The following is a 22,609-nucleotide window of genomic DNA, read 5'->3' on the forward strand; positions in this document are numbered from 1 at the left end:
CACAACGTGGATTCCTTAAAGGGCCGTGTATATGCTGTATTCCGGTTATAACCACCACAGAATGCAACAACAAAACTAACTTTTGAAATATTTTATTGGGCCAATCTGTACTAAGGACACTGACAAGATGTCGTGGTATCATGTAGAAGACAACACATTGGAATTGGTTTAAAAGGCCAAAGCCACAACTTTTATTGGAAAAGCTCAAGCCTAAAACTCTCCAACTATATGTATATATATAAAAAAGGAAGGAACAAGTTTCTTCAGGGGAGGCCCTATATCTGTGCTTGTTAACAAGGTCCTTTCTTGAGGAGGACTAATGTCTTCTCCACTGTCTTTCATTCCATCCATATGCAAGGTTCTAGTGAGAGGGATGCTTGCTTATGCAGCTGTCACATTAAAAACAAACAGCCCAAGCATTATAGCCCAACTGTGGCATGCAAGTAAACTTGCAAGTAAAACAAGTCAGCTATGCACATACTACTTAACTAAAGTTTCCATCAACACATGTAAACAACATATCATTCCCTTCACTAACCTAAATTCGTGCTATAGGAAATCCACAGCACATCCTAGGGGAAGAGAAAGCTCCCACTGTAGTTCAGCAAGTGGTGTCTGTGATGTTGCAAAGCTTATAATCTACTGAGTGTGTTGATCCTATTTGTTTGCATGTATTATTTCTATATCTGAAGTTAGGAGAACAAGATATAAACTTGTATTACTGATGTAAACATATTAAGTGGAAGCCATTAAGAGTGCTTCAGATCAATGATCTGTAAATGGCTCTGTTTACTTGCAAACCTTCCTGTGTAGGTGTGGGCCAGCCCAGGAAGAATGGAGGCTGGGTCTCACAGGACATGTGATCATGTCACCTGATACTGGAATCCATCTTAAATCTGGCACTTTTTCATTTAGAAGGAGGGGTGGGGACCCAGAGAGACAAAAAATTCCTGCCTTTTGCCAAAGCTATAAAAGGGGGTGAAGCAGGACAAAGAGGTGGTCAGTCATGAGAAAGCCCCTGCTTTCCACCTAGGATGTCTGCTGGAACTAACAACGACTGTACTGGGGAAAAGACTGGGCCCAGACTAGTCTGTGAAAGAAGCTTATTGGAATACCTCTAAGGGTGAGATATTGCCTGTAATCAGCTTTTTAATGTATTGGGCTTAGACTCGCGGGATTTTGCTTTATTTTGCTTGGTGACTTACTTTGTTCTATCTGTTATTACTTGAAATCACTTAAATCCTACTTGTTATACTTAATAAAATCACTTTTGTTTATTAATGAACCCAGGTTAAGTGATTAATACTTGGGGGAGCAAATAGCTGTGCATATCTCTCTATCAGCGTTATAGAGGGCGGACAATTTATGAATTTACCCTGTATAAGCTTTATAGAGTAAAACGGATTTATTTGGGGTTTGGATCCCATTGGGAGCTGGGTGTCTGCGTGCTGGAAATAAGTAACCTGCTGAGCTGTTTTCAGTTAAGTCTGCATCTTTGGAGGCGTGGACCAGACCCTGGGTCTGTGTTGCAGCAGGCTAGTATGTCTGGCTCAACAAGACAGGGTTCTGGAAGTCCCAAGCTGGCAGGGAAAATGGGCTCAGAGGTAATTTCAGCACATCAGGTGACAGTCCCAAGGGGATCTCTGTGACCGAACCTGTCACAGTGTCATGGGAAAAATTCCTTCTCAACTCAAAGTATGGTGATTCTTTATGACAGCATTCACTATGTGCATCACATGTTCCACAAACTCAAGATAGACAGGTCTCTCTTCTAAGAAGCCCACAACTTAAGGATACAGAAGTAGACAAAAACTGAGGAAAGCAAATGTGGTTTGAGTACATGAACTAGATCAATCTAAATGGCTTAATTATTTTAAGCACCGCACAGACCCCCGTTATCACAAATGTTACTTGTCCATTCGCACATGTGAATCAGGATATATTAGTACACACTAAACAGACAGAACTGGACTGAAGTTAAAACAGTAGAATAAAGACTTCCCCGCCCCTGGATAACACAGTTATTAACACTTGTCTTTTCTTTCATCCTTCCTACTTTCCCACACTTCTATTATGCTGCCAATGCTCCCTCTATACTTGCTTAAGCTTTTGTTCTTTATGACATTTTTTATCTATAAACACATCTTGTTCCTTGGAAACTTCTCTAGCTTTGTTTTATAGCCTATAGAACAGGAAAGTCTAGATTTTTCACTGACCTCTGTCACAGATAAATGACATACAGAAAATACCCTGTTTCTAGGGAAATATCAGTATAGTTATTAGACCTAAAAAATGACCTACCCTGAAAGACATCAGTGTTAGTACCAGGACCTGTAGGTATCTACTTTCAAATCTCCAACTCAATGGGAACTTTGAAAACAATCAATTAAATAGTCTACATACTTAATTATACCTTGGGAAGGTAGGATACTATTTTTAAAACTCTAAATTGCTCTTCACAGACTTAAAGTTACTGTACTCAAATTTATAGTACTTTCTTTCACTTCATAAAGTTACTGACAGAGTAAAAATTTAACCAGAGAGTCAAGAAATGATCTTCCAATATATTGAGATAATTTCAGAACAAACCATTCATATTATTTATTTATTTATTTGCTTGTTGCCAATTAGTATAAACAGCAAACTGGAAGTGTTGGTACCTAGAGAAAGTTGAAAATTGCAATTTTCATTGGGAAAAAAAATTAAAATACCATCCATTTTTCTGCAACTTTCTTTTTATATACACTAGCACCTTGTGAATACACAGATATTTATTCAGTATTACTTACTTTTTCTCAGTGCAAACTCTTCGTCTGATGGCTTCCGTTCAGGCTTACGCTTGGGAAGCAGCTTTTTCATGGTTTTAGGGCTTTTACTGAGATCCTGAATGAAAAGAAAAAGTAGCTGTTAACTATAAAAATCTTATAAAGCTACATCAAAATTTTGCTGGCTGATATTATTTTTTTGCATATTTCAGGTTTACTTGAATCCATTTATTCCCCCCAACCCCATTGGCAGTTTGCATGTTATTCTTCTAGTCCTAATAACAGAAATACAATGCTTCTGTAAGTATGCAGGCTGTCTGGGAGCTAGAGCAAAGGGCACAATGGCAAGTGGGACACAAAGTATTTTTCCTAACTTTTGAGAGGTAGACCCATCTTATTTAGAAGCAGATAAAACAAGCCCAAAGTGGAAGGTTGGTAAGTTATACACATCTATTTCTTTAAATCAAAATTTGAAGAGTGCTTGTTGTAGCTTTGAAAAGAGAGAACTACAGCAAAAGAATACAGTGACAGAGATTCAACACTTCCACTCTATAGTGAGTCATGCTAGTATATAGGGATACAAAATACGTACTGATCTACCCCTTACCTTCAGAATACAAGACAGCCTCTATACATGTGTAGAACAAGAAAGTGAAAAGATGAATGAGCAGGACAAAGACCAATGAGGATGAAGATAGGTTTCAAACATTCAGTCATATACTAAGCACTGTAAAGATGAGTGAAATGTTGCCACATTTAAGAATTAAATAAATGTTATACATACCAATGCATGAAAGAAGTTCACTTATATTTAATTTAAAAGATGGGCATGCACTGCAGCTGAATAAGCTAATGTAGTAATTAAACCAAAATGTTTAACCTTCAAATTAAAGGCCATCTCTCTCCCCACATTCCTTTTGGTTTTTTTTGCTGAAGTGTTTCATGAGTGATAACTGTTTGTCAAAAGATTGACCCCATTTTTTAAACAGAGAGCACAATTTGTGTGCCTGCAAAAAATTCAAATTTCCGCCCATAAAAACTCATCTCCTGCATGCACACTCAAGATATTTGCAGGAACAATTGTGCACACTCCTTTGGTAACTGTTCTTAACTTTAAATCAGAACTATGACAATGCATGAAACAAGCTTTTCAACACAGGTTTAATATTGCTTCTGAATAAAGTATAATACTTTTCTGCCATATGCCTATTACCTTGCCCTTTTATAGTGCACCCCCATCAAAGGATCTCAGCATACTTTACCAAAGTGACTAAACACTATTTCCCCATTTTACAGCTTGTAAATAGAGAGACAAAGTGGCTGTGAGTTACCCATGGTCTCACAGCAAGTCAGTAATAGAATCTCTGGCTTAATTTACTAGACACAGCTGCCTCTGTCATCAAATTACACGCACCACCAAATTCTGCATAAACCAAACATTTTAAATATTCTTCATTTTTACAGATGGACAAAATTTAGTGATAAGAACAAGTTTGTCTACCACTGCCATCCTTTTGTGGCTTAATAAAAATAATTTTGTATTTTTTTTTTACAGCCCAGATTAAAATCTGCAACATTAAAGGATGCGGGGTGGGGTATAAAAAAAAACAAAGAATCATTATGCGTCATCATAAATGATACCATAATTTGAAGTTGATGCACAAAAAGTCATATACTATAACTTCTAGGATTAAATTTAAAGGTTTACTAAATGCATGTAAACAACAGTTTAATATTCGGGAATGAAATTAGTCATAACAACTGTAGATATTCAAAATTATTTGAGATTCCTATGCAGTAATTAATGCCAGTTAGATTGCTGATTCTGGACTCTCTCCATTCACCAGCAAGCAGTGGCAACACTCCAATCTCTGGGGTTACCGAGAGAATGTCTCACTTTGCTCACTCATGACACTGACTGGTCAATTTTAAAATAGCATTGTCTCACTGCAAAAGGTGTTTCTTGCACCCTATCGGACCAGAGGGATGGTAGAAGTAGAGCAGGATACAGAGAACTAGGTATATGGGAAGTAGAAAAAAAAAAAACTACGAGAAAATCTTCATGGCTCAGATAGGGATGCATGAATGCAGAGGATTTCCACTCCATCTGCCCCAATAGATGATGATGATGATAATAATAATGAATACAAGTGGGCACTAATCAATTACCACTGTTTCAGTGTTAACTTAAATGAAGTGAAAACATACACAATATAAACACACATACAGAACTATATAAGATCATGATATGAAAAGAACCGAGTTACACCTCTTAGTGTAGTCCTGTACTTTTATGGTAACATTTCTGGGTTCCAATACCTCACCTCTTTATAACAGAGAGCTGCTGAAGGCCGTAGTGGAGGTGCAGGTCGTAAACAGCTCAAGCTCCAAGGTTTGGGAGTTTTAGGAGGTTCCAGAGGTCCCCAGTTTATAGTGGTATGTGGAGTCCCATGATGTGAAAGATGTGGAAGCGTGTGGTATGCAGGAGTCAGTGGTATTGGTTTGCTGTCTGAATGTTTGCTGGATGGTGTTACTGGATGAGAAGGAAGCTGCCGAATTAAGAAGTAATTTTCAAAAACAGACAAAATCATTTACACTGGCTACCTAACATTTCTATTTACTACAGCTCCAACTAGCACAATTTTAAAAGCTGAATAATAACTATTGACACAACAGAACATAATTTCATTCAAGAAACTATTATTGTCTACCACACAAACAGTATGTATTGAACCACAACAGCTATGAAATCCTTGCTCACACTCCTTTCACGCTTCACATTTAAAGAGTGAGCGCAAAAGAACAATTTAGCTTAACTCACTCAAATTTAGAATTGCCAGGAAGTTACTTGCAGAGCAGACTGAAACTCAAAAGTTCTGGTTTGTGGTGACATTTGGAACTGAATCAGAACAAATATTTTCCAAATTGCCTGCAAATCAGTTTAATAAAATTTTCATTTCAGAATTTTGTTACAAATTTTGTTAACATGTTCTCCATTTTTCCATTAATTTTCCATTATTTCATAACATGTCCACTAGTACTACTAGTGACATCATAATATGGCATAAAATAATAGTTGAAATATCTTATTTTATATTTTATTTTAAAAATGATTGTAGACAGCTGCTACTTAGTGCAGACTGAAACATTTTATCTTCTTTTCTAGGTCCAAGTGTCTCCTCTGTGTTGTAATGAAACAATCTGACACAAATAAAATACATGAAATATAAATAGTTAACATAAAATTTAAAATAAGAATAGAATGTCATATTATGACATGTCAAAAACAGCAATGTAAATTGTGCATGGCTCTTACTGACACATTATGAAATGATGTAAAAATAATATACAAATGAAAAAAAGCTATAAAATAAATTATAATTCAAAATGATACTTCAGAATTTCCCAAAAGTAAGGTTTTTCAAAACTAAGCCCTGGTCTACACTACAAAGTTAGGTCAAATTTAGCTGCATTAGGTCAATTTTATAAGCAATGCATCTACACAACCAACCCCGTTCCATCGACCTAAAGGGCTCTTAAAATCGACTTCTGTACTCCTCGCCAGCGAGGGTAGTAGCGCTAAAATTGACCTTGCTGGGTCGAATTTGGGGTAGTGCAAACGCAATTCGACAGTATTGGCCTCCGGGAGCTATCCCTGAATGCGCCAATGTGACCGCTTTGGATAGCTACCCACAGTGCACCGCTCCATGAGTCGATACTAGCCATGGTATTGAGGACGCACTCCGCCGACTTAATGCGCTTAGTGGCAACATACACAATCGACTGTATAAAATCGTTCTAAAGATCAACTTCTATAAAATCAACCTAATTTCGTAGTGTAGACATATCCTAACATTTTTTTTTTTATTTAGAAGTTTCTTTGCCTTGCAGGAACATTAGCCAAAATCAACACTTTCATCAAAAACAACATTTTGAAAAAGAAGCATTTTTAATCAGAAAAAAATGTGATGAAAAAAGTTTCCACACCAGTCTTAACCTGCTTTGCCATGGTGATGCAATATAACCCATTATTCTAAGGACAATTAAAGGAAAATATCAAATGAAATATTCAGGCATAACAACACAAAAAGCTAGAGATGGCGTCTCAGCCTTAACCACGAATTTCCTGGGGGGTTTTCTTTTTATCTCTTGAAGCCAAACTGTTAAATTACATTAATATATTTTGTATCTGTGCATGAGTGACCAAACCTTTCTTCTAATTTTGAAAATATATAAAGCAAATTGGGTAAACAACAAATGGGGTCAATTAAAACATCTGGTTCCTGTTACTGGTGAAAAAAAAATTAGAATGATTTACATAGTAGTATGAGATTTATAATCCAGATAATCTTTCTCCTAACAACTCAAGCAAATACTTGTTTCAGCCCCTATGATTAAAGTATTTCTTACGGTGTGAGATGGCACAGAATGAGGTTTAATAGTGGGATTCCCAACAGTTGTAACTTTGGTTTGCTTCTGCAGATGATCCACCCATTCATGCAAATCTTGTTGGTTGTTACATGATACTAATATCCGCTCAATCATATTTCCTAGAAGAAAACACACGATTTAGAAAGTCTAAAAACAACTTTTTTTATTCTTTAGAAACACAAAAATAGTAATCAGTTTTTGTCACGCACTGAATCCTTGTAGTACCTAAGGGCTGAACAAAGACTTAAAAGTGTAATTTCTGTCCGAAGGAATGATATTTCAACCCCTTTCCTCACTGTGATAGATTTTTCTTCAGATGTCTGTCTTTATAGACACAGGCCATTTTGCAATCTTTATTTAGGAAAGTTTATGCAAAGAAATTGATCTAGCAATTAAAGTCATCTTGGTCTCTATTGAGAAACACAGATGAGGCGCCTCCACCAAAAACAAACAATCAAGCAATCAAAAATAAATAATAAATAATAAAATAATAAAAAATATTACTTCACCTACCTTGACTCTCTAATATCCTGGGACCGACATGGCTACAACAACTCTGCATATATCATCTAACCTTATAGTTTCTCCCTAAACTCTATACAGTTACAGAACCACAAGATTAAGGCACACAGTTAGTGAGGAGACATGGATTGCTGAATCTTCAGCATGCGGATGACACAGTTTAAAGTCCCCATTTCATTTGACCTGGCCAGAACAGTGGATTGCACTACTCAATGTTTAAGGAAGAGTGGGGGAACTGATCCAGTCTGGCTGCCTGACACTTAATCTAGATAATAAAACTGGGGTGAGAGTTGATCACCTGGGGGGGAAGCAACTGGAGGGCATTATGAGGACAACATCAGTGCCGCTATCTGAGAAGAGAGTGAGCGAGAGGGTGGGTGGGCGGTCCTTAGTTGTTCTGGTTTGCTACGAGGTATGTGAGGTTAGATTTTTCAGCTGCCTCTGAAAGCAGCAATTGGCAGCAGCAATAACTAGCTTTGGCTTTTTCTCCCTCGTCATATAGCCAGGAGGTTGTAACCATTCTTTTGGCTGTAGACCTTGTGACCCTCGTGACACCTTCATCCCCCTGAGATTAAACTATTTCAATAGAATCTACTTGGGGCTACATCTTAAATTTACCCAGAAACTGAAGCAGGTGCAGAATTCAGCAGAGCAGCCCACGTGCTATACAGTATATTTTTCTGGGAGCACATAAAACTTGTCTTCAGTAACCTGCACTGGATCCTTTAGGTTTCTGGGGAAATTGTAAGCTGTTGGTGTTGACCTATAAAACAATAAATGGCCAGGAATATACCTAAGCAACTGCCTCGCTCCCCATGACAAACCACCAGTGGAGAAACCTGAGCTGAGGCCCCTTGGTGATGGGAGTTTGCTTCTGGTAGAAAGTTCTCTATTAGAGACCTTCTAGAATTTTTTTCCTTTCTTGGTCCAAAGTAGTAGCCTGAATTTGCTGACTGTTAGAGACAGGCTGCAAGGCTTGTCTTTTCTTCCTTGCTTTTAAAGGGAAGAGGGGGAGAAGAGATTTGTGAGGGTCTAGGCAATTGTGTTGATGGGGACAGGGGCATAGGGAAGAGCTTATGCTTAATATAAAAGGTGCTGCTTGGGGAACACGGGAGAGAACTGTGGAGTTAAAATTATACAAAATAAACTGAGTGTCAAGGGCACACACAGCCGGGATGGGCAGGCTTTTTTTTTTTTTTTAAATTTTAAACCTAGGAAGGCTGTGGAATCCCCGTCATTGGAGGTTTTAAAGAACAGGTATGAACTGGGATGATCGAGTTGTATTTAATCCTGCCTCAGCGCTGTGGATGGACTAGATGACCTCCTGAGGTCCCTTCCAACCCTATGTTTCTATGATAAACAAAAACAAATCAATAGAAATGCTCATGAACATTACCTGCTATTTCAAATGCATTTTTGTGATTTTCACTGTCTTCTAGCTTTGTGATGGTCATTCCGGTCATTGGCAGTTTTCCCTAGAAAAGTCATAACATGTTTTTTTCTTTTTCTTTTAAAAACCCAAAGATGTTTAATAGCTAAACATACATACATTTAAAATCTGCTTAATTCAAACAGGCAAACAGATGATAAACCAGTAAATTGAAACATACACATTAGATCAGCAATAATATTTAAAATTCCATGGAAAAAGAATAACCAAATTACATAGCTTTTTGTGCCAAGAACAACTTCTGTTCTTAATATCATGAGTCAATTTGAAATCTGCCCAAGCTATGGGTAGTGCATATAAATACATTACAATGCAAATTCACCAAGAGAGGACCTTGACCATCTGTGGATTTGAGACCTACTAGGAACACATATTTCCACCCATGTTCCATACTTAGTGAAGTTGATAATTCAGTACTATAGATGGAACTTCTATCTGAGACAGTACTGAACCAAGACACCAGCATGATGCCAGCAGACCCTATGATACAGTGGAGGTGTCTTTCTAATAGCATGTAAAACTGAGGACCTGTCCCTTCTTGTCATCAAAGGCTATAACATCACTTTATGCAAGAGTACCAAGGTTTTAAACAGAACTGGGCATGTAATTCACAGTGAATAACATAGTCAACAAATTACACCTCTTTTTCTGACCTAAAATGGTCTGCAAGCAGACTGCAGTTTTCTCATGTTTACTTATTATTAAATTAAGATGATTCAATAATTTCTGCACATAATTTTTGGCCTGTAGCTCATTCAAGTATTCAGTATTCAACATTTGAGCTCTTTTGATGGGCTATATAGGCCACATGGTATGTTCTGTGTGCTAACTGGATGACTAACTCTTAGAATCAGGTTTCCAGTGTAAATAGGTATATATACAAATGGAAATTCCACAAATATTCACCTATTTTTGCTTTTTCAAATGCTGGTCCCTATGGGTATTCACCGTAGGCAACTCACAAGAGTACTCACTGAGGAGGAGGGTGCGAGGACCCGTGCTGCACGACGGAATACAAATCAAAGGATATACCTGCTGAGGTAACCTGGACCACTGCATAGTGCCCGGTAAAGGTGTGTAGTAAGCACCATGTTGCCACTCTACAGATTTTTGGAGAGGTGAACCTTGGAAAAAAGCTACAGAGGTAGCATGCGCTGTATTCAAATGAGCCCTCAGCCCCTGAGGAGGATGGGTTTCCATTTGTTCAAAACGCAGCCAAATACAGCCCCAAATCCATTTCAACAGCCTTTGTGATAAAATTTCATCCGTTCAGTGAAGGAGATGAACAATCTTGGGAATTTTCTAAGGAGCTTTGTCCACTGCAGATAGACTGTCCACGAACAACCAAAGAATTAAGAGTTCTGTCTTCTCTAGTGATGTGAGGTTTTGTGTAGCACACCAGTAGATGTATGGTCTGATTCAGGTGGAATTCGGAGGAACCTTTGTGATGAACCTGAGAAGTAACCTTAGGGACACTTTATCCCTACGAACACCATATAGGGAGTGTCTGCCATAAGCATCATAAGCTCCCCTATTCTCCAAGCAGAAGTAATTCCCATTAGGAAGGCTACTTTCCATGGAAAGATGGGGAAAGGGGTTGTGAAGGCTAGGACTATAACAGAGTTTAAAAGAGAACTGGATAAATTCATGGTGGTTAAGTCCATAAATGGCTATTAGCCAGGACGGGTAAGGAATGGTGTCCCTAGCCTCTGTCTGTCAGAGGATGGAGATGGATGGCAGGAGAGAGATCACTTGATCATTGCCTGTTAGGTTCACTCCCTCTGGGGCACCTGGCATTGGCCACTGTCGGTAGACAGGATACTGGGCTAGATGGACCTTTGGTCTGACCCGGTACGGCCTTTCTTATGTTCTTATGTTAAAGGAGCAGGGGCCAAGGGCTTGAATGGCAGATTTGTAAGTGCTGACAGAAGTAGACTGAGGTCTCAGTTAGGATTCAGTGCTGATACTGGAGGGAAGGTTCGGACTAGACCTTTTAGAAACCTCATAGTTGTAGGGTGGGTGAATATCAAGCAGTTATCTGTCAGAGGACGGAAAGCATTGATCACTGCCAGATGCATGTGCAACAAACTAATGGATAGTCCCAGTGACTTGAGGGAGAGAAGATATTTCAAGATGGCACGGATTCCAGAGTCTAGTGGAGCTACCTGGCGATGCACCAGATGGAGAATCTCTTCCACTTGGCAGGATAGTATTTTCTTGTGGAAGCCTTTCTGCTGTTTTGAGAATGAACTGACCAGCCTCTGAGCACAATGTTTCCCTGCTTGATGCTGATCCAAACACTAAGCTGCTAGGTAGATGGATGTCAGGCTGGGATGGATGGTTCTGCCTTCATCGTGAGTCAGGAGGTTCAGCAACTGTGCAAGCAGATGCATGGACACATGGACATCTGGAGGATGTTGGTAAACCAAAACTGTTTCAGCCATGTAGGTGCTGCCAGAATCACTATCAATTTGTCCTGTTTAAACTTGTTCAGGACTCAAAGTAAGAGGGAGGCGAGAGGGAAAGAATACATTAGTGACTCTCACCACTGAACCAGAAATGAATCCCCTCTGGAAATGTGCCCTTGAATAGCACAGGACCAATAGGCTGGATACTTCTTGTTTACCTGGAGTGCAAAGAAGTCCCATGACGGTGACTCCTCCCCCACCCCCCCCAAGCTGGAAGATGTTCAGTACCACTGAGCTGTGAAGTTCCCAATAGTGCTGCCTGTGGAAATGTCTGCTGAGACTATCTGCTAAGGTGTTCATTATTCTGGGAAAACGCACTGCTGAGAGGGCGACCTGGTGTCAGGGGCACCGATTCCAGAGCCTGATGGCCTCTGTGCAAACATGGGCAGACCTTGCTACCCCCTGCACTTGTTTATGTATAAAACTGTTAAGTTAAGTTGTGCAACATGACCAGAACACAATGGAAATGTGGGAAAGGCAGAAACCTTCTGCAAGCCTCCTGCACTACTCAAAGTTCAGGTAGACTGATGTGTAGCTCAGATTCCTTTTGGGTCCAAGAACCTTGCGCTACTTGGTTGTCCAGATGTGCTCCCCAATCTAGTAGGAAGGGTGCATGTGATTAGTTTCTTTAAGGAATAGAGGGGACTTTCTCGTTTTCCCACCAGGTGAAAGAAGACAGAACGATCTGAGGGTTCACAACTCACTTATACTGTGCATAGCCATTCCTGAAAGCAACGAAGAAGGAGTCTGGAGAAGGGTGTTATGTACATGCAGCCACCCATGTGGTCAAGAAGGACCAGACAGGACAAGCTGTCATCTGGGGACTCAGTCAGAGCTGGGCAAGGAGGTCTGTCATCATCATCAGGTCTGTCCTGAGGTAAGTAAGCTCTGACTGAAGTCAAGCCCAGAGAAACTCTAATTGAAGTGGACTTTTTCTAGCTTTACTTGAAGCTCTAAGGATTGCAGGAGGCTGAGGAGGGAGTGTGCTGTCCACTGGACTTCCTGAGATGATTACTCTGCGAGAAGTCAGTCATCAAGATAAGGAAACACGAGGGGTGCCCTGGCAATGGAAGTATGCTGCTACCAGAGAGTACCTTCATTAATGTCCTTGGGGCCATCAAGACAGTGAAGGGAAGGACTCTGTACTGGTAATGATCTAGGCCCACCGTAAAGCAGAGAAACTTCTTCTGGACAGGGTGAATGTCTATATAAAAATAGGCTTCTTTCAAATTGAGAACTCGCCTTTGTTGAGGGAGGGGATTGTAGAGACTAGGATGGTTATCCTTAATCTCAAACAGCTATGAAGACGTTCAGTAGTTTGAAATCCTAGGATGGGTCTATCTGCCCTTTTTCTTGGGAACGAGGAAGTATCTCAAATAGAAACCTTGAAGAGGGAAGGGGTATACGGCTCCTAGCTGAAGATGGGAGCCTATCTCCTATCTGAGAAAACTCTCATGAGATGGGTCCCTGAAGAAGGATGGGGAAGGGGATTTTGGTGTAGGGACAGAAGTAAATTCAGAATTTGGACAGTGAACGTTAAATAAGGCCTGGGGCCACACTGTGAATGTGGACTATAAAAAACACTAAATGAAAAAGGGGACTTCTGGAAAAAAAAAAAAGTATGTGATTATAGACTTAAAGACTGCATCATAATGCATACACGTAAGGAGACTGAATGAAAGTTGCATGGGCAATCTTAATTTTGGCATTTCCTGACTTCTGAGTGCTTGACTTCTCAACCTGGATGCTTAACAGTTTATGTATTATTATTAATAAGCTCTTATATCGCGTTTTCCTTTATAAATCTAACAGCACTTAACAAAAGAAAGTATCAGTAGTAGGGAAATAGTAGGACAGAGATGAAGTTACTCGCCTACGTTCATATAGCAGATCAGTGGCAGAAACAGAACTTAGATCTCCTGACTCTCAGTCCAGGATCCCAATAGCTGGACAATTCTGTCTCTCAGAGTACATATACATACTGAATACATATAGAAAGAGAAGTGAAAGGAAGTTTAGAAAGCTTTTTTTAAGTTTGCTGTAAATAACCACGTTTAAAACATCTGTTTTACCTGATAGATAAAGCCACTCATCCTAGGGCTGGCAGACAACATAAGCAAAATATTAGGGAAGAGAAGAAGATATCTTTCATTCTTTTCCTTATGAAAAAACAAAGAAAATAATTAAAAATAAAATAAATATAATGCAGTAGACCCTAACTTTTTTTTATTTAAAACATTCACTGGTGTAGTACCAATACTAATGTACTTTTAGCAAAATTAAACCTATATGTACTTAGCAATAAGAGGAGTCAAACTGCACTCAATTTTCTGTTCAAAAAAGTTTGTGACAAGCTCTTGTATTCAGGTTTTTATAATGCAAGTTACTTGAAGAAATAAACCTCAACAGTAGCAACTGACTACACTGCCACTCAAGGGATTCCTGTTGCATATGAGACATTTCATTTAGGCTAACTATCTCTATTTAGGAGTTGTCTTTCTTTTTAAGCAAAATATTTACCATTTTCCCTCTCTGCCGCTCCAAAAAGTTCTCTTAATCCAAAGTATTCTAAATGGAGTTTTTGAATATTTGTGTATACTATGGGCCAGTTCCTCAGTTGGGATAAAATGCATAGCTACTTATAAATTCATGGCCAATAAGCTAAGCGACCTGAGCTGAGGATCCAGCCCAATGTTTTCATATGCATTTGATAAGAGAAAAAACAGAGTATTTGAGGGAGTCTGGGGTTTTGTTGGGTAAGACGTATGTTTATGAGTGTTATAAAAGAACCTAACTTGCTACAGTGGCAAGTTCCCCTACGGCAGAAATCTGGATTTGTACCATTACTTTTTTTGGTGCAAGCTTTGATTTTAAATGGTTTTAAAATCTTCTAAAATTCAGGATAGTGCATCTGATATTTTAAATTTTTCTATGCGAAAACTTTGCAACCCCACTCCTTGAGTTTTCCCCTGCCTTCCCACATCAATTTAGCTGGCTATAGGTCCGGCCTCAATCGTGACACAGAGACCACCCCTAGAGAGTAATTCATAATTCAGATCCAGTCAGTTCTTTGGCCTCTCTGCCAACAAGCCTGTCAATTAGTGTCAACTATGGTGATAGCTTTTGTGATATGGTTGCTTGTGTATTAGGAAATTGAGACAGAGATCTTCAATTATTTTATATAGGACACTGCACATGGGTCAGAAAGTAAAGATTTCCAATCACTACAAAGCAGAGCTGGCATTAAACCAATGACCTCAAGGTGAAAGGCATTACAATTCCCCAGAGTCACTCAGTCCCCTGATTTTTGTCTTTTTAATATTTAATATTTGAGGAAGGTGTCCAAAAACCCCATCAACCAAGGAGGAGTATGTCTGGGACAACAGCAACATAAAATAAGTATTTCCAAATTGTTTTTACAAGTAGTAATAGCTACCGTGGCAAATTATTTTCTAATGTAACCAATATGCAGAGAAAATTCTCTTTAATTTGCACTTTGGACTCTCTTACGACCCCTTAAGACTTTATAATGTTTCCAACAACTCTATCTGGCTATACGATTTAGTCAGCTTTTAGCTGAGCTTGTACATCTTAAAGTAGTTTCCCCCATTTATAAGGGCACTTAGGTTAAACAAAATACTACATAAAATTTGCTCAGTCTATATTTTTTTTCTTGGAGTGGTCTTCTTGTTTCTACCGTGTACAATCTATTATTCATTGTTAATTGTACTTGCAAGAGAGGAACAGAAAAATATTTAATGAAAACTTGAACTGCGTTACCTCACTTCCAGCACACTGAATCATGACCTGGGACATGTAAATTACATTGCCCAGTGTTTTAATGTCCTCTCCCTCCCAGCAGCGGATAGCTTCTGTCAGTATTTGGAGTTCAAGTTCTTTTCTTTTCCGTACTTCTTGACATTGTGCCTGTTAAAGATAGGGAAGGTGCTAATAAGGTGGTGTCTGTGTGAACTGTATTAGGAGTCAGTATCAGCAGAAGTAATTACTTGTCCTCAGTGCTCAGCTTGGAGTATAAAATAAAGCACAGTGACAAAGCTTTCAAGTGTGAAATATTTCTTTCAGTGGACTACATTAAAGTACCTTTTGAAAATTTACATTGTTAATTACAAAACTACTACACCTCTACCCCAATATAACGCAGTTGCGGGGAGCCAAAAATCCCTACCGCGTTATAGGTGAAAAGCCGTTATATTAGAGTAGCGGTGGCAGGGCTCCAGCAGTGATTTAAAGAGCCTGGAGCTCCGGCTGCGGGGAGCCCCAGGCCCTTTAAATCACCAGCCAAGCCCCAGGGTAGTGGCAGCAGGGCTCCAGCGGTGATTTAAAGGGCCCTGGGCTCCCCGCAGCAGCCGGAGCCCCAGGTCCTTTAAATCGCCGGTGAGCCCCACTGCCGCAGCCCAGGGGTAGCGGCGGCAGGGCTCCAGAGGTGATTTAAAGGGCCTTGGACTCCCCGCAGCAGCCGGAGCCCCGCTGCTACCGCGCTATATGCGAACCCGTGTTATATCGGGTCACGTTATAGCGGGGTCGAGGTGTACTTTTCTTTTAACTTAATGATCTCAACATTCCTTTAAAAAGTCACCACCTTGTTCTTCTTCAAGGCTCTCCTATAGAGCCGCTTCTAATGTTATGTCTATTATTCACTCCCAAACAATAACCGGCTAGCCCAGCAGAAAGCAGGAATACAGATCTAATTCATACTCCCTCCCTTATCCTTTCTGCTGTTCGTTCTCCCACTTGTCTCATCTGGTCTGAAACTCTTGGGGGCAGGGACTGTTTCCTCCTACTTGTTTTTACAGCACCCACAAAAAGGGACACCACGTCTCACAGTGGCCACAAAATATATATAACAATTTCACACTAATGGCGCAGCCCCATCCAACAGGAAACACACAATGTTGACAAAAAGTGTTAGTGGGCTGCACACATATGTCACTAACAACCACACCTCTTATTTCTTTGCTTGGATACCCATGTTAGAACTGACAGGTCTTAATCCCCCAACCTCTCAGCTCATCCATTCTGGGCTTCAGTGATGTAATGCTCATTTTTACTCTAGCGCCCTTGCACTAGGGACGTACACTATAGGCTGGACTTCTTAGCCCACTATCGCCACATTCCCTAAGTGGCACAAAGAGGCCATAAAGTGGCTGGAGGAGGCCAGAGACAAGTTATTGGTGCAGTTGAGGCCTCTTCTGGTGTAAAGCTAAAACGGGGATGATCTGGGAGCAAGGAGTGGACTGGAAAGGGAAGAGGTAAAGCAAAGCTCTGCTACACCTAATTTTCAACTGATATTAAGTTAGGGCTGCTAATGTACTGCCTTACTTTCCAGTGGGGCTGGGCAAACAAGAATGAAGGAGCTGGAACAGGCTGCCAGCAGAAACCTCCCACACACTTCACTATGCCTGAGCATAGCAGCAAGCCCTACATTTCTAAAGATTTCACATGTCAAAATATAAACTTTTACAGGGCATGAAATTAGCAAGCATTCTCCCAAATAAATACACATCTACTCTTCAGAATTCTTACGGAAAGGTTTTTGAAGGCTGTCATAGATTTCTGAATTTCTGGTCGATCGGGATGATAATCCTAAAGACAAAAACAATAGTACTGTAATTCCCGGTGATGGTAATGAAATGTTTCCTAGGAGGCATAGTAACTACAGTATAGACAACTTTGTAACAACCCTTTTGTTCTCCTCTTTATGCCCTCTTCATTGCCTCCTTCCATTGATATAACACTTGTAGCAAGAATGCAGAAACTCTCATGATGTTACTACTAATGCTATTCTTTCATGAACCCAAGAGACAGTGTCTGGAAAAATATACCTGACTTAGATTTCAACAGATTACTTGCAAACTTAAGTTTCTGCCATTAGTACTCCCAGAGCAGCCTCCAGCCCATGTTTCTGCCCTTTCCTATTGTCACAGTTAAACCACGCTCTTCTTTTCAGGTTATGCTCACATAGAACACTATCAGAGCTGGCAAATCATATACATGACACACCAACTACACCCCCTCAATTTTTTTTTAAATAAAACATTTAAATGCAAATGTAGGCCCTTCAAACACCACCACATTAGAACACTTCCAGGTCTCATTGTCAGGCATAGTCCAACAGAAGTAAGTGAGACTAGATCAAGCAGCGAGCGTTTGAACGACTAGACCATTACTATGGAAAAAAAATTCTTTTTTGTAAGATAAAACCTAGAATAGTCTTAATTACAGTTTTTAGGAGACCGGTTCAGAACACAATCCACCTGGAGATCTTGTGGATCAGATCCATCAGTGAGAAATTCAGATTCCTAGGTGGGTTTTGCTTTACGCTTACTGAGTTTTTCAGTTAATCTGATTACACTGAGTTTTAAGCCTACTGCCTCTCTTATTTTAGAAGCAGGGCTCAAGTCGTGCCGGAACGCCATTTTGGCACTTTTCACGGTGTTCCAGTACCTCCAATACTATCACTTTATGAGTGATAGTGCTTTCTACCTCCCCCCGCCCCCCAGCTTTTCTTTTAAATGACTGGAGTACTGTTCAGAAGGCAGAAAGGAGAGAAGGAGAGACAAGGAACACAATCTGCAATCTGGGGCCCAACATGCTTGACATGTACCTTTAAAATAACTGTTGTCAAATCATCATTAAGATGGAACATAAATGCTGATAAGATATACCTCCATGTGCCTTTCAAGCTCTTTGAGTAACGTGGGGTATTTATCCAGGCGCATGAAAGGTTTGCTGAGGCCAGTGGTCAATACAAGGATCCCAGGGCTGTTGGCACCTTTCATTTCCATAAATTCTCCTAGTTCCTCACTGCACATGCAAAATAGTTAAACAAATGAAGAATTAATTATCAACAGATGAAAAATAAATTAGACTTTTGATTATTCTGATCCTTCTGCTCAAGGGGAATTTTGCCTGAGCCAGCAAGAGATGAAAATAAACCAGAAGTAATTCAAATACAAAATATGTATTTTTATTGATTGTTTAGCATTTCGAGATGAAACTCTGATGAACTTGTAATACAAGGATACCCCTAGGGTGGGGTATTAAAAAACTACACTTACCAGAGCGCTTGAGAGAGCTCGGATGAATTCTGATAAGCTTATTAGCATGCGTGCAGATTCTTTTATTATTTTTATGTTTTCTCTGTAATGTTTTATACCTAAATTCCCTGAAAGTTGACATGTGGATTTGGGAATTACTGGGGTTCCCAAATGAATCTCTTTTAAATAACTAATTAGTCCCTGTCAGGTCCTGTAACTGGGCAGTCTGAACTAGTGATCAGAGCCGGGGTGGAGTCAGGGTCACAGTCAGAAGTCATGGTGATATCAAGGGTGAATCCAGAGTCAGAGTGAGGAGCCACACAAAGTGTCAGTGCCAGGGTCACACCAAGGGGTAGGTTGGAATTGGGGTTAGAAGTCATGCTAAGGATCAGACCAGAGTAAGTCACTGGAATTAGGGAAGGGACACAGGAACCAGGAGCAAGAAGCGGAAACCAGGTGAGGAGACAGGAACTAGAATCAAGGTGTGATAACAGGAGCAAGGAGAGGAAAGCAGGCAAGAAAGGAGAAAGTTGGTCTCAATAATCTAGTCAGCACCTGGCCTAGTGACTAGCGGGTCAGACTAGAGGTGAGACAGGAAGCTTTATGCCTGGTCCAATCAGCAGTCTGTTGCTGGTCACCTGACCCAGCTGACAGTAGGTGTAGCCTCTGCCTTTGGGGTGTTAGATCAGTTCCCTCATGTGATCTTGCAGCAGGGGGCAGCTGTGGTGGAGCCTTCCAAAAAGTGGGGGGGTTAAGGGTCCCCTCCCCCTGTGGCCCCTTCCGGCCCCGCCCCCGGCCAAGCCACAAGCCGGAGCTGATCGGGAGCCGTGGACCCTCCACCTGCCTGGGATGGGGTGGGGACTGAAAGCAACCCCCAGCTCATGTCCCAGCCCGGGGGTCCCCCACCCAGGGCAGGTGGAGGGTTTGCAGCTCCCTACAGCTGCCCGTGCGGCTCTCCCTGACCTGTTTCTGACTGGGGGACGGGGCCTTGGAGCTGCCGCCCAGCCATGGTAAGAGCCACGTGGCCAGCCAGCTGTGGGGAGCTGTGGTACAGACCCTCCACCTGCCCTGGGTGGGGGGCTCGGGGCAGGAACATGGGCTGGAGGCTGCTCTCACCCCTCTACCCCACCTTGGGCAGGTGGAGAGTCCATGGTGCAGCGCCCCATGCTGCCCAGGCTCCCCAGCCAGGCTCCAGCTGCCGGCTTGGCCAGGGGGGACTAGCGCGGGGAGGACTGTAGAAAAAAGTGGATGGGCCATGGCCCCCTCCCCCAGTTCCGGAACCCTTGGCAGGGGGTAATGTTCTCGCTTGACAACCCCATGGGTTCGGGTTCAAGACCTGCAGCATCATCAACTCCCCATGTCTCTCAAAACCAGTTAAAGGAACAAACAAGTCCTTGCTAAAAAAAACCTCAACAGATTCAGACTAATGAGGGATTTCAAGGCCAAACTGCGTTGGAGTTATAACAAGGCAAAACAGATATATAATTTAAATAAAACTACTTTCTGAACATTTTCAAGAAGTAGAGCTACCTGATTTTAATATGTGAATCTCCAGAATGCCTCATCAGACCTGCCTTAAACTTCCCAGAACAATTCTGTCTAACCTGGCATAAAATCACACTGATTTTAGTAACTGATTATTATTTGTATCTGATAGTACTCAAGATGTGCCATTATGTTTTCCAAACAAAAATAAGGCTCAATCCCTGTCCCAACTACAACACAATTTAAAGTCAAACAAGTTAGCAAGGGTGAGATTGTCAAAAATTGATCTTATGTAAAATTTACATTAGCAGCTATGGAAAGTCTATAGCCTCTCCATACCAGCAGTTTTGTTACTTACTAGTTCTAGACTCAGTATAATTTCCCTTCCAAATGGAATTTATGTCTTCATACTTGCCTGGACAATGCTAGGCATACCCATGGATGGCACTATACGTAAGTGACCTTTATCTAAATATGAACAAAGTGATAGCTATTTCCTTTATTGAATATCAGACAAATGTTTAAACCTATTATTTACCTCTTTACTCAGATCTTGTTCTCCCCACTTATGAACGCTATCTGCCTTCTTTGTCCTGCTCCTCCCTTATAAATTACTTCCTTCACATTGTCTGCTACTCCACCCCCCTTCATGTAACACTATCCAATTCAATGTTTGGGCAGCCTCCCTTTGCTCCTCAAAAAAAATCTCATCTGTTCCATGATGCATTCCAATCACAAAGATCACAGCCCACACTTTTAGCTATTTTGTACTGGTCTGTACAGCACCAACATGTACCTTTAGACTATACTATACACAAATCCTTGCCCCTCATCATTCAGCACATTATAGGCACTGCACACGGTTGTTTACATTTGATGGTATAATATAAATAATATTTGCTGATCTATCTTCAAGTACAATGTCCCTTACTTACCGGGTCCTCTTACTGTAGAGCAATTATGATCACTGAATCCCTTTCCCACCACCAAAACACAAACTTCTGCTCCTTGTGCTGGCCAAATATTTTGGGAGAAAATACTATTGTTCCAATTGTTTCTGACTTTGGCACCATGGAGGTTTCAATGGGCCATAGATTTGGCAGGGTATTGGGGAAGAGCCAGTATGAAATACTGCCCCATACAAACCCATGACCCCTGAAATAAAGACAAATATTATCCTTAACTTTTTCCATTGTATGCTTTGTGATTCCTTCCTGTATTTGTTGACTTCAACAGTATTTTCCGAGTTAGTCTCTGTTCTTCAAAACAAAAGATACCTTGCATAGTGTTGCATCAGTTTATTTGCTCAAAGCATGAGAACACAAGTTTTAAACCTAAACCAATTTTAAACAGATTCAAAACCTGGAAAAATACGTGTATTAACGGACGCATCAAAAGACCATTTAATAGAGTGGTGTTAATAGATATAATTATAATGGAATTACACAGTTTTGCTCCTAACATTCCTAAAATGACAATGTTTTCTTTCACACAATACTTGTCTAAACTTTAGTCTTGTAAGATTTGTCATGCTAACTTGTACAAACAGCAGGATTTTAAAAAACGAGTACATCATTATTCTTTTAATGTAACTGACATTGAATTATTCAGACAAAAACGTTCTAGCATGCAGACCCTATTAGGAGTCTGTTCAAGCCCATCAAAGAGTCTCCTACATGTGCAGTTTCATGAATATCCTTGGATTCTTCATGTCTGATAAAGACCATGCAAACAAAATGGAACTTCATTCAGATAATAGAACAATCTACTCTCAGTGAAATAAGACTTGTTTATCCAACATATTTTTCAATGCTGGAACACAACACTACTGGAGCTGGGGAACAAACTGCAAGTCATACATCAGTTTTATTTACTTTTTCCACCGGATCATGAGAACTAAAATCAATGCTGTTAGCTCAAGATCACAGCTGTTTTGACAAAGACAATGGCTCTGTCATATCATGCAATTTTGACTGGCACTTACAAGTTTAGCACAGTGTATCGCCTCTATAGTTACTGAATGACACAGTTAAGAAGCAGAGCACACACAAAAAGAAGCATCATTTAACTGAGCACAAAGTAACAATTATGCTTTTGGAATAATGTATATTTTTTAAAAGGCTAAATGATCAAACCTATGATTTATTCAGAATAACTGATCACGAATACCTGCTTTTTGAAGAACAACAAATAGGGTTATTTCAATATGCTACCTGTGTCATTTTACTGAATTAGTATATGAATAAAAGCATACTGGAGGCCTTTGTTCTATAAAGTGATCGTTACAACTTCTAGCCTAAGGTCTGCGGTTCAAACTAAGGCTATCTTAGCAATGTTTTTAGAAATCAGCACTACAACTTCTGTCTTTAAAATTTATCAATATTCACACCTTAGTACGTATAGCTCCATAATAGACTCCACGGTTACAAA

The 22,609-nt window shown here is 40.3% G+C and overlaps 1 protein-coding gene across 4 annotated transcripts in view; it reads right to left on the reverse strand.

The window, feature by feature from the left end:
• Positions 1 to 22,609, reverse strand: part of ARHGEF7 (Rho guanine nucleotide exchange factor 7) — a 192,538-nt gene that overhangs the window by 29,943 nt on the left and 139,986 nt on the right. For all 4 annotated transcript variants that reach the window (XM_054011294.1, XM_054011286.1, XM_054011311.1 and 1 more), the window contains exons 10-17: positions 18,323 to 18,461; positions 17,181 to 17,240; positions 15,417 to 15,563; positions 13,709 to 13,795; positions 9,115 to 9,193; positions 7,176 to 7,315; positions 5,090 to 5,314; positions 2,790 to 2,883 (exon numbers count right to left, since the gene is read on the reverse strand). In XM_054011294.1, coding sequence (XP_053867269.1) covers positions 2,790 to 2,883; positions 5,090 to 5,314; positions 7,176 to 7,315; positions 9,115 to 9,193; positions 13,709 to 13,795; positions 15,417 to 15,563; positions 17,181 to 17,240; positions 18,323 to 18,461 — 971 coding nt within the window. The remainder of the gene's footprint in view (positions 1 to 2,789; positions 2,884 to 5,089; positions 5,315 to 7,175; positions 7,316 to 9,114; positions 9,194 to 13,708; positions 13,796 to 15,416; positions 15,564 to 17,180; positions 17,241 to 18,322; positions 18,462 to 22,609) is intronic.

Source organism: Malaclemys terrapin, chromosome 1 (assembly GCF_027887155.1).
Source record: "Malaclemys terrapin pileata isolate rMalTer1 chromosome 1, rMalTer1.hap1, whole genome shotgun sequence".
NCBI lineage: Eukaryota > Metazoa > Chordata > Testudines > Emydidae > Malaclemys > Malaclemys terrapin.